We start from the raw sequence: 14,947 nt of genomic DNA, 5'->3' as shown, positions 1-14,947 counted from the left end.
ACAGGAGCCCTTTGGCACCATGTCCGAGGCTCAGAAGCCCTACTGGGATAAGGAGTCACGCGACAACAGTTATACTGTAATTATAAAAACCACTGCAAGGCCCCGGTGTTTGGGGCCATGACTGCGGACTCTGCTCTGGCAGTCGAAGGCCCCAGGGCTAACAGACCCCATCATCTTGCCAAACACACCCATAGCCGCGTTTCCTGAGGGCCGGGTGGACGCGCAGGTACTCACGTTGACAGATTCTTTGCCGTTAAACTTGACGCGGATCCGCGGCTCCTGAATGACATCCAGGTTGAAGCCCGTGATGGTCAGGGGTGTGTGGCCACTGGGAAGAAGCAGAGGCTGGGTGAGGGAGACAGCCCTCTGCAGCCGCCCCCACGCTCCGCGAGGACGCGGGCGGAGCCGCCCCGGGGCGGAAGGGGCTCGGGCGCGGCGGCTGGGCGCCTCCTCCGCCTCACCTGGCAATGCTCCACTCGGGCTCGACGCGCTGCACCCGAGGGTCGTCTATGTACTCGAACTGCAGGTTGCTGTCCACTCGGGCCCGGTCGACGCTCACGGAGACGGGGACGGGCCCCAGCCCATTGGACGACGGGGGCGAGACGCACACGATCTCGTTCATGGACCGCCTGCAGGCAGACCGCAGGAGGGTTAGGAGCCGGGGCAAGGCGGCGGCCTCTGGCCTGAGAAGGCGCTTTCCCCCAGTTGAAGGATGGGCTCTTCTGTCCTGTTCTACTCCAGGCTAGGGAACATCTCTTAGCAGTGTGTATCAGTGTCTCTTTCTACTTGAGCTCCAACTCTGGTTGGGTTGGGGAGGCAGCCAATTGGAGAAGGGGCTTAGAGAAGATGGGGCAGGGGCAAGGCTCCTTGGGGTTTGGGAGAATGCCTGTCTTTCTGGATTTTTCTAAAACATGACTATTTAGCCAGTGCCTGGAGTCTGGTTGGTCAGTTGACACATGGAGTATGTACTATGCAGAAAAGCGAACACAGAAAACACACCGTCTTGGCCCCAGGCTGTGTATGGTCCAGGCAGGAGGTCTATTGAGCAAGCTGGGTTCCCATCTAGGGATCCCTTTCAGAATTCTCTCTGGATTCTCTACATCCCCAGGCTTCAACTTTTACACACGAGAGGTGCCCCGAGGAGGCATCTGTGCGTCACGTGGGGACAGAGGCCACGCTTCTGGAGTCACCACAGTGGGGACCTAATGAATGCTCCCTCGATCCTGATGGCGGTTGAGTGCTCCTGGGAGCCCTGCTCAGAAGCAGGTCGCATGGGCCTCACTTCCAAGTGTTTGTAGGACTATTTAGCCCTTATGATGCGATTCAAACTGACTACTGGCAGGCATTTCTCGCAGTGACTGGAGCAGGGTTTGGGGCTAGGATGTGACGCATACCATGGAGACGGTGGGGCGGGCATATATGTGAACCTGCACACACATGTGCCTGTATGTGTGCACAGCCCGCACACACATGGTCTCCGAGAGCGCCTCCAAGCCCCTCTCACCCGTAGAACTCGCAGGTCTGGTTGCCCAGGTAAACGGCCACGCTGCTTCCAGACCCGAGATAGTGGCCCGTGATGGTCACCATGGTGCCTCCAGACTCAGGCCCGCGGGTGGGGTTGAGCGACAGCACAGAAGGGTTCTTTGGGAGGAAGCAGAGACATGATCACGGCTCAGGCTTTGCCCACAGGGAGAAGCCCAGGCTAGGCTTAAACAGACAGAAGGGGGAACTCCAGACACTCTCTGCCCACCCTGGAGCTGAGACCCTTTCTAAGAGGCGGCTCCGGGCATATCCAGGGAAGGCAGAAAGGCCACGCTTGGCAAGTAATTAACTCCCCGGGGAGTCTTCTGCTCATAACCCTGATGGGAAGGCAGAGATGACACTGACTAATCTATCAATTAGTTTACAAATTGAGAACAATTGAGAATGCTTCTCTATCTGCAGCAGTACTGATTTTTTTGGCACAAAATCGATAGTGCTGAATAAAGCATCCCTGTCTGGACTGGGCCACCAAGAGTCTCCGTTAATGGTCCAAGCTCACATCCTCTGAGCCGTCCCTCAGCCCGAGAGGGGCACGGCAAGGTGCCTGGTGCAGGCACTCATCAGTAATGTTGGCTTCCCCGACCTTCACCAGGAGGATGGCCTATCATTGGTTGGGATGTTCTACTAAGCCCATTAAACTATAACAATCACCCTGAAGCCTAAAAGCAATGTCATTGGCCTAGAATGCATCAGAAAGAAATTGTTTCTGCCCAGTGGGCAGCAGAGTGGAGTGGAAAGTGCATTTAACTGAGCAACCACGCAATGTGAACTCTAGTCTGCATCAGCCACTCGCTAGCGATGTGATGCAAGCAAGTTCTACTCACTCCTGGAGCAAGTTTCCGCGTCGGTCTGGGCTGGCAAGCAGTCTCGCTTGCTACTCTGCCAAGAGAGGAGGAGGGCGGCGTGGCCTCTGGAGCCCTCCCCGCTCGTCACTCTGCCATTCTCTCTCCACCTAGTCTTTCTGAGTTTGCTTCTCACACAAGACCCTCTCAGATGCGGGAGGTGGGCTGCATGTGTGCATGCACGCGTGAGTGCGAAGTCGCTTCAGCTGTGTCTTGACTCTTTGCGACGCTATGGACTGTAGCCCACCAGGCTTCTCTGTCCATGGGATTTGCCAGGCAAGAATACTGGAGGGGGTTGCCATGTCCTTCTTCAGGGGATCTTCCCGACCCAGGCATTGAACCCACGTCTCTTCTGCCTTCGGCATTGGCAGGCCAGTTCTTTACCACTAGCACCACCTGGGAAGCCCGTGGTACCCTCCAACCCAAGAGAAGACAGGTATAAGGAAAAGGTGGAGTTGCAGAGCTAACAAGGCAGAGACTGGAAAACCTAAAATAAGCAGTAAAATGCTTTAGACAGAAGAGAATTTTGTGATCTAGTAACTTTTCAATACTCTGAGCAAGGCTGGTTTGACCCCCTCTGCAGGGCGTTAACACTTTTTAAAGCCATGTTGGTTAGGTGTCAGAAAAGGGACTTCTGGGCCCCAGAAGAGGGTTGTTCTGAAGCAGTAAAGAAAGTCTTTGTGATTCCACCTGCTGCCTGGGTGTGAAGAAGCGTTTCCAGGGCTGTGCATGTGTGTATGTACATGCAACACGCCAATACACGGAGCAGCTCACTCTTATGCTCCTCTCCGTGGCCGCACACACAGACCCGTGTCCCTGCAGGATTTCAAATGGCTCCTCTAAACTTCCTCTTACAATATCCCTGGCAGAAAAAAAAGCATGTGGATAAATATAGACCCTTTTAATTAGGTCCCTCAGGCTATCTGTCCTCATTAGGCTGGAATTAGACAAAGATATCACATTGGCAGGACAAAGGGCAGCGCCTGCCCACCCTGCGTTGAGGATCCACTTTCTAAGAAAGGTCTGATGTTGCTTATTCAGAACCCTGACCTGTGGCTCCCTGGGACTCCCAAGTGTCCAAAGAAGCATTGTTGGTCATGAACTCGACTCACCCGGGAAAGACAGGCTTTCCTTCTTCTGGTCCCCTACTCAGTCTGCAAGAAGCCCGGAGGCACTGGCTTGGGAAGGGGAGGGTGGGACTTTGCTGGGAGAAGTCGGGAGCAGAACTGCCCAGGTGGGGCTAGTGGCAAAGAACCCACCTACCTGCCAATGCAGGAGACAGACGAGATGTGGGTTTGATCCCTGGGGTTAGGAAGATCCCCTGGAGCAGGGCCTGGCAACCCACTCAAGTATTCTTGCCTGGAGAATCCCATGGGCAGAGGAGGCTGGCAGGCTACAGCCCAGAGGGTCGCAAAAAGTCGGACACGACTGAAGCGACTCAGCAGCAGCACAGCCCAGCACGAGACCCAGTACTCACCACAAAGGTGTACTGTTGATGGGACTTGGTCATGAACTCCGGCTGACACTCGCCAATGCACAGGCGCACAGGCCCAGAGGTGGTTCCCACGAGGGCGTGGCCCATCTCACAGACGATCCTGACGAGAGAGCGAGCCTTCCCGTCAGAGACTTGCGGACAGCGGGCATTCCTGCCCCTGCTTGCTCACCCCACCACAGTCACAGTGAGTAACTGAACAGTCTTACACCAGGGCTGGACCAAGACGGCTTGCTCAACCGTGTGGCTGTGTGACCTTGGGTCAAGGACTTTCCCTCTCTGGGCTTTAATCTCTCATGGACACAGTGAGAAGGTGGATGAGCGCATCTCTAAAGACCTGTGTCCCTTCAAAACGCTGTGCTGCCTATTTCTATGAACAAGCCTGCAGTCCCCGGTGCCTAGTGCAGGGCTTAGCACTGAGTCCTGTCCCAATATCCGTGGGATAAACCTAATGCCCTGTAGAGAGACCGAGGGGCAGGGCAGAGGCAGTGACAGGCCAACAGTTGAACACTCCCGAGAAGAAGGACTGAGGACTGATTGGGCAAGCTGCCTCGTGTGTGGTTTGTTTCCCTCCCTGTGGTTTGCAGTGAGGGGACAGAGAAGCTGGCCAGACAGTGAGCTCCCCGAACCGGAGCTCCCAGCTGAGCGAGAGCAGCGGCGTCCAGCGGCAGCGGGGGACGGGGTGGCAGGTGGATGAGTTCATTAGCACGGCAGCCGACACTGGACTCCCACTTAATCAAGGGCTGAGCGCAGGAAGCTGGTGGGCGAGGCGGCCAACCAGCCCCGGGGTTGGAAGCCACGTCTCACGTCAACAGGAGAGCTGGAGGGAAGAGGGGGCGGGGCACTCCTGCTGCTGCTGTGCAAAATCGATGCCCCCTCGTGGGGCGGGGGCTTCCCTGGTGCCTGAGATAAGTCACAAGCACATTTACAGACCGGTTGCCTCAGCCACAGCCGCCTCTAGCAGTGGGCAGCAGCTGGAGCATATGGGAGGAAGGGAAGAAATCAGATTTTGGGGGGGACCTCTTGCCCGGAATCCTAAGGCATGGGGTGGGTGGGAAAGGGCCCCACCAGGCTTGGTAAAGAGAAACCCTCCTCCCAATGCCATTTAAGAGTTCTGAGCAGTCTGGTGCCCTTGGTAGGCTGGCTTAGTGGGGAGCCAGAAAAACAGACCCCTCTCCAGTAATCCTCAGCATTATCCAGGCACGGTGGGGAAGATCCGTGTTTAACCGAGCGATGCTTATCTCAACAGCTTCTCTAGGAAGGAAGGTAACTAAACAGAGATTTCATTTCGATGTAATAAAACTTGCATTAAACAAATACACGGTGTGCTCGTGCACACGGCATGCCACCGAGCTCCATCTCCTTCATAACAGTTAATCCCAAATAAGTACTTTCACTCCTGGTGAATATTTACTTAACATGCAATAACTGTCTTATTGCGTTTAGCATATTAAGTTCGACAAGACAGTAGTGGGTGCATGTTGAAGGCTGTTCTCCCCTCCTTTTCGCCAAGAATAAATAAATTAATTATGAACCCACAGTAAAGATGATAGTGGTGATCAATTAGTATTTTACACATAATTGTCTCCTTAAACCTCATTAGTGGAGCATTTGAGAAGCTTCATTTAAGGTACCGCATGGGGTTACCTCCACGCTGCTTCCTGCTTGGAGTAACAACCCTCCTACCGGGTTTCCTGGGCCCCAGCGCCTGCTCCTGTCTGGGGTCCCTGCCATCCGATCCTGCTGACCTGCACTCTCCAGCGGCATCAGCGGATTATCTCTGCTCTGTGCTGGAAGTGGCAGGGAGGGGAGGGCCAAGAGGAGGAGGGAGCAGATGAGTCTCTTTCTTTTCTCATCAGCGCTTTCTTGTCCCTCACTCACCCCACATTGGTCACTGTGCTGGAACCACCCTCGAGAAGAAAAAGCAGGAGGAAATCAGGGTGGGCTCAAAGTCAGGGAAAGAGGAAACGTGAGAACACGTGAAGGTCATGGGCATCTTTATTCCTCCTGGGACCTGTCTAAGAGAGGAGAAGGCCTAGGATGGCCTGTTCTGCTGTCCTTGTAGGGGGTGAACCACAGGGCTGGGGCCTCTTGGCACACTGTCTTTCCCAGAACATATTCTTGCTCAGGGTTCATGGCCCAAAAGGTGAGCTTTGCATGTCAAGCACCTGTGAGAAGGCGAACGGAGGGGCGAGGGCACTACCCCACGGCCCAAGGCTGAGCGCCTGCAGCTGGCTCTGAGTGTCCCTCCTGGAAGGGAGTGATGTGGGGCCCAGGGACCGGTCTGCAGGGAGGGGCCTGCAGCTGAGTCCTCTCCCTGCCAGTGGAGCGGGCTTCTACTTCATCCATCCCTCTCTTGAGTGGACAGGGGCAGCAGTGGGCTGCAGAAGGGTCTATCTGGTAAGTCTAAGAACTGGGTGAGAGTGCTAAGGACGCAGACCACGTTGTAGGGAACTCTGAGGACCTGTCACTCTTCTTCCTTTTCATTCCTGGGACCCAGTGCTTGCAGTGAAGGATGGAGAGGTCCCCTTGACTGAGTGGATCTGTTACTGTTACTGGTATTTGATCCCTGAGCTCGAGGGCAACTGTAGGGAGTGCAGAGGGTTATACTGAGGATGAGGGTCAAGCCAAAGTGGAGTCTCTCAATAATAACAAGAGCTCCAGCTTACTGAGCTGCCAGTGGCAGGCACTGTACCAGACAGGATCTCATGTCATCCTCAGACATCCTAAGGGTGGGTCTTACTGTCTCTATTTTTACAGACAAGGAAACCAAGGCTCCGAGGTGCTAAGTGACTCACCTATGGCCACGGAGCTGGGAAGCGGCAGAGCTGTGATTCAAATCCAGGTTCAGCCTGGCTCCAAAGCTCATGCCTTTGATGCTCCTCCACTCTGCTGCCCTAACATCAGCGGAATGCTCTCTGTGTGTTTTGTGGAAGGGACAGAGTGGACAAGGTGGCTGTCCTGGGGTGCAGCTGAGGTTGCTGGCGGAGGTGGAGGATGGTGAGGTAGGGAAGACCTGGCTGGGTTCCTAAGGCTTCGAGATTTACCCAGCTGCACCCACTCCCTCCCTGGCAGGACAGAACCACAGGCAGTGGTGTGGGTACCACTTCCTCCTTCAGGCCTTACAGGTCAGCAAAGTTCCTGTGGTTAGACTTTTGGGGACCTCCTACCTCCCTGCCTCCCTGCCTCCTCCCAGCATCCCCGATAGCTTCAGTCTTCCTGTGTATTACCTGAGACAGGAGCTGGGGATGTTTAAAGTTTCTCCTTGTAAAATGAGGAATTAGACTAAATAACCCTTTAACAGTAGCTTCCACATTTGAAGGCTTGACTCCTCCTGGTAGACAGTGGGCTTCTGGGTCCACGTTAGTGCCACCAATAATGCTTTCTAATGATGGGGGCTGCAGATCCTGTGAGGCACAGAGGCTATCATTTCTGATATCCTAGGGACCGTAGAAGTGATTGCAGAGATCTGTTTCTACAGACCCACTTTCCAGATGAGACATTTGAGGGTCATGGAGCAAAGAGACTTGCCCAAAGTCACAGAGCTCATCAATAGCTGAGCTCCTGGCACCCAGCCCAGTGCCCTCACCCCACCCTGCACCACCTCCCACAGACTGGTATGGGTGGCGCTTTTCTCCCCATGAGCACGCACCCTTGGGGTGGGGAGCACAGCACATGCAATCTAACATCCATCAAGGCATGGCTGAGCTCGTAGGTACAGCGGATGAGGGAGGCCGGGGGCGGGTCTGAGGACCTCAGCTAAGTCTGTCTCATACAGAGCCCGTCTCAGGAAGGGCTGAGCGGCAGCCTCAACCTGCCTCTCATCACCCAGGAAACGTCCTGTGATGGAGTCATCCGGCCCTCCCCAGACCTGTGGGGCGCTGATTGCAGGACTAAGCGGGACCCTTTAACCAACATTAACCTAATTGCTGAGTGATAGATGGCGTGGCACAAGCATATGGTGAGTCATTACCGTGCCTGCTAATCCTGCCCGTGCCCGGGACTCTGCACTGGGCCCATTTAGCCAAATTCATCTCTCGCAGACATCTGTAATGATTGTGCCTGCTGCTCACTGCCCGGGATGGAGGCTTTAATGATGTTAACAAACTCTGAAACCTCGAGAGCAGTAATGAGCCTGGCACGGCTGGAAGCCAGGGCTGCGTGCAGCCGAGGTGCAGAATGCGCCTGTCGCCTCCTGTCTGCCCTGCGCCCGAGGAGACGACGGGGGTGGTTTTCTAGGGTGCCTACTGGCCTAGGCAGGGACCCCTGGCAACCATTCACCTTCCCAGGCTCCTTTTGTATCCTCACTTTCAGTTTTTTTTGGGGAACTTTCTTCCCTGGGGACCTGGGTGGGTGTGATGCATTTGATTTCAAAGATGGAACAAGCTTTCCTGATGTTCCCAAGGCACGTTACGGGCTCCTCGTTTTCATCTTACTGAATTCTCCCCCAAAACCCACTCGGTAAGAATCGTGGTTTCCATGAGGCCAGTGAAGGCTGGAGAGACGGAGCAGTTCACTACGGTCTCAGGGCTGCCCGGAGTAGGTAAGGCAGGACTTAGAAGGCTTTTTGACCCCAGATCCCAGGCCATTTCCATGTTCAGCTGCCCAAGACTCAGCACCTCTCAGGTCAAAGCCTTACCCTTTCATCTCCCACAAACCCTTTCCTTTGCAGTCCTGTGGCATGTCACCAAGCTGGAGACCTGGCCTGTGTCCCGAGGCCTAGGGCATGTCTGTGAGGCCAAGGCGGATTTGGGCTCAGTGTGACTGAGTGTCTAGCTGGGTCTGCCGGGGCGCTGGGCTCTGTAGAGACCGTCTGACCACAGTCCGCAGGCTTCTGGGTCCTGTCCGCTAGCTTTCCCCTCCCCTCCTGGCTCAGAATCACTACTTAAATATTTCCCCATTCGCCTCTTCTTCATCTCTTTCCTGCAGACCTGGCCAGTCTCTCCTCCAGGATTCACTCCTTGAAGGGCCAAGGCTGACAGTGAAGGGTCCGGTCTGCAAGATCTGAAGGTCCAAAGGATCAGGCAAGCAGCTCCTGCTTCCCCTGCCGGGAATCCCCAGAGTTGGAGAACTCATCCCCCGACTCTGACCCTGTCCTGGCCATCCTGGAATCATGGCCTCTGACCCAGAAAACCACATGCTGGCGGACCATGGGATTTCCAGGCCACTCTTTACTGGGAGTCTCCCCTGGCTGTTAGGGAACAGCAAGAGGCCTGAACCAAAACTTAGGAGACCTGAGTTCCAACTCTCTACCGCCACTTATGCCCTGAATGAACGGGGGGGTGAGGGGGTGGGGGGGAATGTCACTTCACTTCCGAGTCTTTTGCTCTTAAAATAGTGATAACAACGTCTACCTCTCAGAGTCCTTACCAATTAGAAGTGAGAGGATGGATGAGAAAGCGTAAGTGCCAATGAAAGACACCCTGTCATCTTTTCATGGTTGCCAGCGCCACTTTTCTGGTTGTTACTCAGGGCTGGCTTGAGGGAGGCTGCAAGGGGTGGCGTTTAAGGGGAGAACCCGGCTTCCAGCCCTGCTCACAGCCAGGCTCCCAGTGCCCCCTGCAGAGCTGCGTGCCCGCTGGACCCAGGGTGACATGGCCCAACTCCACCTGAGAAATCACACAGAAGACCCTGGCAGCCCCCCCTTTCTCCCTAGCGGGGGAAACATCACTCCCGCTGCCCTCCCACCCCAAGCAGCCCCCCAGCCTCCTGCCCACCTCCTGTCCACTGACTCCACAGCGGCCACCACTGCCAAATGAGCACCCCAAATTGGAGCCTATGTCACTCCGGGAGCCCCGCTCGCCCGTCCGCCGCTACATGCCTATTTTCTAATTTCCAGCTGACATTTCCCTTAGTGAAATAAATGAATTTGCTCCGGCGGAGGCCCTGTTCGGATTAAGCTGCTGTCAGAGCCCCACGAGCCAAACAAATTGTTGCCTGCAGCCCACCGAGTGGGATGCCTTCCAACAGGGCGGCCGGAGGAGAAGGGGTGGGGGAGGCCAAGGAGGAGAACGGACGGGCTGGGAAGGCGGCTCAGTCAGCTAGTGGGCAGGCGGAGACCAACCGCGGGGCAGCCTGGCCCCGGCAGCCCTGACGCCAGAGGAGCCAAGGAAATGGAAATCACACTGGACAAGACGCTCGAGGAGCGGAGGTGGGCTAGGAGAGGGTCCCGGGAAGGCTTCAGCGAGTGGGGTCCCTGGGAAGAGGGAGGCCGGGGGTGGATCTTGGAGCAGTCCCAGAGGAGAGAGAGAGGGGCGAGTCCTCCCCAAGCTTTGGCAGGGTGGGCCCGAGTGGACTGGACTCACTGCTCAGCGACGATGTAATCCCCCGGCAGGGGCGTGCAGGGCACCCCGGCCACCTGCACGTGGTGGGCGATCTCCGAGAAGTCCAGGCCCAGGTTCACGCCGTGGATGGTCACTCGAGTCCCCCCTTCAGGAGGTCCGGACACTGTCAGGATCTGCGGGAGGGAAGCGGGAGGAGTAACTGGTCGGTCACGGCAGGAGGAGCCGGGGCACCCGTTTCCCTCCCCGCAGGGAGGCTTTGGAACACCTGGAGTCAGGGGGGAACTGTGTTTCCACCTCTTTTCAACTTGTCTAGGATCCCAACGTCACTATCCCGACAATGAAGTTGTACCTATTTCATTGGTTCTTTAGGACCTCCATCCGACGCCGCCTTCATTCATTCGTCCACTTATGAGAAAGAGATTAGGAGCAAGTACTGGGCTCAAGGCAGTGCTTGGATTCACTAGTTGCCTGACTGAAAGCAAGTCTCAGAATCTCCCTGAACCCCAGGTCTCTTTCGTTGGGAAGGCAGATAATCCTCTCTAACCAACCTCACCCTGGAAGCTCCCACATGGAGGGTTTCCAGGACCATCCTGTCAACTCCCAAGGGCTCTCTAATTGTGACAACAGAGGATGAGATGGTTGGATGGCATCACCGACACGATGGACATGAGTTTGAGCAGGCTCTGGGAGTTGGTGATGGACAGGGAGGCCTGGTGTGCTGCAGTCCAGGGGGTTGCAGAGTCGAACACGACTGAGCGACTGAACCGAACTGAACTAAACTGTGACATGTTATGCCGGCCACCCCTGTGTGCTAGCCTCAGCTGAGTTTACAACAATGAACAGGGAACTTGCCCTCAAGGAACTTAGTGGTCAAGGAGGAGGAGATAAGAAGGCCATAAGTAAGGCTGATGCAGGGTACATAGTGATAAGGCAGATTTGAAGGAAAGGCTGTGGGAGCTCTGAGAAGTCCCTGATTAAGGGCTGCTGCAGGGGATGACCACAGACGGAGAGTTTATTTGATATTACTCAACACACACACACGAGAGAAAAATCCTGTAACTCGATCATGCTAGTATCAAAGAAATAGCTTCCTGATTTTCCAAATTTTGCTGGCTTCTTTCCCAGTGAAGTGACGTGAAGTCGCTCAGTCATGTCTGACTCTTTGCAACCCCGTGGACTATTGCCTGCCAGGCTCCTCTGTCCATGGGATCTTCCAGGCAAGAATACTGGAGTGGGTTGCCATCTCCTTCTCCAGCGGATCTTCCCAACCCAGGGATCGAACCCAGGTCTTCCATGCTGTAAGCAGATGCTTTTACCATCTGAGCCACCAGGGAAGTCTCCCAGTAGCCAGGATCATTTATTTACTCATTTCTTAATTCAGTCACCAAATGCTGACTGTTTGATTTTATTTTGATGCAACAGGAAAAGGAACGTGTAGAATCAGGCTCTCCAAACATGTAAATTTCTATCTGAGAATGAATCAGGCTCCAGGAAAAACACAGCTCTTTGGGATCCAACAGATTCCAGGGAATAAGTTCCTACTTCGAGGTCCATAGTTATCCAAAGTAGGAGGAAATTAGACACAAACCCAACCTCAGGCAGAAGCACAGAATTTCGGAACAGGAAGGAGAGCCAGGGTATCTTATTCTAAGATCATACCACCTGTATACATGGACCAAATAGAAAAAAAAAAAAATGTCCAGGGCTCTTTTTACTGCACATTAGAGAGACAAGACAGTAAGGGAGGGAGAGAGGCAAGGAGGGTGGGACAAGGCCAAGCATCCACTAGAAACCTCCAGGTGGGGTCTCTGGGCACCGATGAGCAGTGAGCACAGGTAAAAACCCTATCGAAGGCTCTGGAGACTCTTCCTCCCGCCTGTCTTTCTCAAGGGGGCACTGCTCTCTGCCAGCGATGTCAGCACCATGCATGAGGCCTCCAGTGTGGCCGTGAGCGCCCAGGTGAGAGCAGATAGGGAGGAGATGATGGTCGCGGTGGAGACACGACTGAGCAACTGAGCAACTGAACTGATGAACACAAATCAATCAGATTCATGAGATAAATTCCTGAGGGAGGGAAGGGGGTGCCCAGAGGCCTGGGCACTGGGTGTGGGGTTGGAGGTCAGGGGGAGTCAGGGCGATTTGGAAAGAAAGGAGCTGGCAGGAGGAACCTGTAGCCCCATGCCTTTCCTGTCTCTGGGGATTCTAAAAATAACCAACATGAGATCTTGGTTGTTCCACCCTCCCCTGGTGCCACTTCCTCAGGTCCCTGGGCCTCCTGGGCTCTGGGAGATGGAGACTTGTATGGAGAAATAGGAAAGGGTGGCCTCCATGGCCCTGCAGGAGAGTGTCAGGAGGAAGGAGGTATCTCTGAGCCGGCGCTCTCCCCTGATAGCCCTCCTTCAGCCACCTGGATGCCAGGAACCTACTGAAAACCCTGACAGAACCGTGATGATTGGCTTGCTCTCTTTCCTTCACTTTTTTTTTTAAAAATACATTCTCTTGCTCACGGCAGTTAATTACAACCTTTCAGAAACACTGTGAAATGAAATCTTTCTGGAAAGCCTAAAAATATTTCGGTCTTGCAGGTAGCACGTGGGGATGGTATTGTGGCTATTCTGTGGTGTTGGCAGGTCCATGGGGCAGTGTCTTTCTGCTGGGAATTCACCGCAGTGACCTTCAAGGGTCTGGGGCAGAGGTCTGGTCACTTGGGGACTGTCACAAATGGACATTTGTGAGCACAGAGCTGCTCAGAAGCATAAGCCAGCTTATGCTGTTTAGAGATGGGAGACTTAACATTATTAGCAAGCATTATCATCTTGGCATGAAGACACATCAAAGACATGGATAGTTAGGGGTGTGGAGACCCAAGTCTGAACCCTTCTAACCCAGCTAAGAGCTGCTGGAATCCAGACTGGGACTATCCTCACGGGTTAGGGGCAAGTGGCTTGGGAGTGTTGGGTCCCTGTGGGTCTTCCCCACACAGTACACACTATATCCTGGGCCTCCAGCACCTGGGGAGGTGGTGAAGGAGTTTGAGGGTCAGAATACTCAGCAGCCACTGTGCCCTGGGGCTTACATGGGGTATAGCTTCCCTTTTCTTGCTTAAGACAAAACTGATGAACAAAAATCTGGCTATCCAAACCACAGATGAGGTGGTGAGAACCTGATTTGCAAGAGGATTCCCAAGGCCGCCATCACGGATGCTTTCCAAATCGATATTGTTGGCTCAGACCTCTCTCCTGAGCTCCATATCCATATATCCAATTGCTACTGGACACCTCGACTTCCACATGCATGTCCCTCAGGCACCTCAAATTTCACCACGTCTAAAAATGAACTCTTAATTTTCCCTCCTTCCACCCCCAGCCTGATTGTCCTCCCAGATCCTCTTTCAGGGTTAATGGGATCACCATGCACCCAGCTAGGGATCTTGCAAGCATCTCTGTTCCCCTTCCTTCTCCTACCATGTGTGATAAACGCAGGGACCATCAGTGCTGGCGCCCAGGTGTCTTCTGAATCCGTGCCCCACTCCGGTGTCAGGGGAGGTGATAAGCAGACCTGTGTCCTCAATCACACTATCCTCAGTCTTCCTCTGTGCGATCTGACTTCCTCGCACGGCCAGGTGGCCGTCATGGACACATACCTGATCTGGGGACTGGTTGCTTGCTCTTAAAACCTTCAATGGCTCTGGCCCCTGTCCAGGCAAAGTCTCTGACTCCCGGGCTGGTCCTTCACTTTCTGATCTTAGTAACTTCAGCCACATCAGCCCTCTCACTCTGTCCTCCCAGTGCTCCCCAGAGCCCAGGGGTTCCTGTACACACAAGGCACTCTAAAGCTCTCTGTGCCTTTGACCCTGTCATTTGCTTTCCCCACTGGCTTGAAAATTAGAGCGAGACAGGGTGGAGGTCTGGGCTCAGTGGAACAGAGACAGGAGTCCCGTGAAACTCACCACTTGCCACCTGAGGGCTTCCAGGTGACTCTGAGAACAAGAGTCAGGGTCTGCCAAAGCCCTGTCTGCGTGGTGTAACATCCCGGCCATCCTGCTCTCATTTCTCCCCAGGACCAAGTATGGAGGGGAGGCTCTGGAGGGGAGGCTTGGAGGAAAAGAATGTATTCTCCAGAGAGGCCATGAACAGGAGTCTTCAGGACACTGCCCCAGGCCCAGCAGTGCCCCACCCTGGAGACTGCCTCCAAGACTCTCTCTTTAGTACAGCAGGGTTAGATGGCAGGGCACCCACCATGGCACCCAGGAAGCTTGGTCCCCTTGGGAGCCACGTCTGGCCTCTCCATGTAGGTCTACAGGGAGGCAAGCTGGAGGAGTCCCAGACTATTGCTTGTAGAGCTCCGGGGAAGGCCTTCCAGAACTGGGAGGAGGTGTGGGGCCAGAGAGGAGAAAGCGCTAACCTCCCGCAGAGGTGACGCGAAGAGAGTCCCCCCACGGTCAGAGGGAGACCAAGAGACAGCCAGGGGAGCGGCCAGATCCATGCGTCTTGTCTTCTGGTTTCGGAGGGGCCCTGGGCTGCTGGCCGCGCATGGGTGCAGAACGGGGCCTGATGCTCGGGCGGTGTCTGGGGCCCTGGGCGGCCGGCCGCACAGGGGCGCAGAAGGGGGCCTGACGCGGTGTCTGCGGCGGGAAGAGAGCGAGCTTGGGAGGGGGACAGACTCTGAATTCCAGCTTGATACTTACAAGCTAGGTAACCTTCACTCTCAGTGTTCTCATCAGAAAACAGATACCAGCGCTTGCCTCGCAGGGATGCGGTGAAGGTGAAATAAGAACACTTGGAAAG

General features: G+C 54.8%; 1 protein-coding gene across 2 annotated transcripts in view; it reads right to left on the bottom strand.

Annotated features, from left to right (window-relative positions):
- PLXNA2 (plexin A2) overlaps positions 1-14,947 on the bottom strand; it is a 228,314-nt gene that overhangs the window by 27,436 nt on the left and 185,931 nt on the right. For both annotated transcript variants that reach the window (XM_052654101.1, XM_052654102.1), the window contains exons 13-17: positions 10,182-10,333; positions 3,862-3,979; positions 1,505-1,641; positions 462-629; positions 235-328 (exon numbers count right to left, since the gene is read on the bottom strand). In XM_052654101.1, coding sequence (XP_052510061.1) covers positions 235-328; positions 462-629; positions 1,505-1,641; positions 3,862-3,979; positions 10,182-10,333 — 669 coding nt within the window. The remainder of the gene's footprint in view (positions 1-234; positions 329-461; positions 630-1,504; positions 1,642-3,861; positions 3,980-10,181; positions 10,334-14,947) is intronic.

Source organism: Budorcas taxicolor, chromosome 16, assembly GCF_023091745.1.
Source record: "Budorcas taxicolor isolate Tak-1 chromosome 16, Takin1.1, whole genome shotgun sequence".
Taxonomy (NCBI): Eukaryota; Metazoa; Chordata; class Mammalia; order Artiodactyla; family Bovidae; genus Budorcas; species Budorcas taxicolor.
This window is presented reverse-complemented; position numbering and strand designations above follow the sequence as displayed.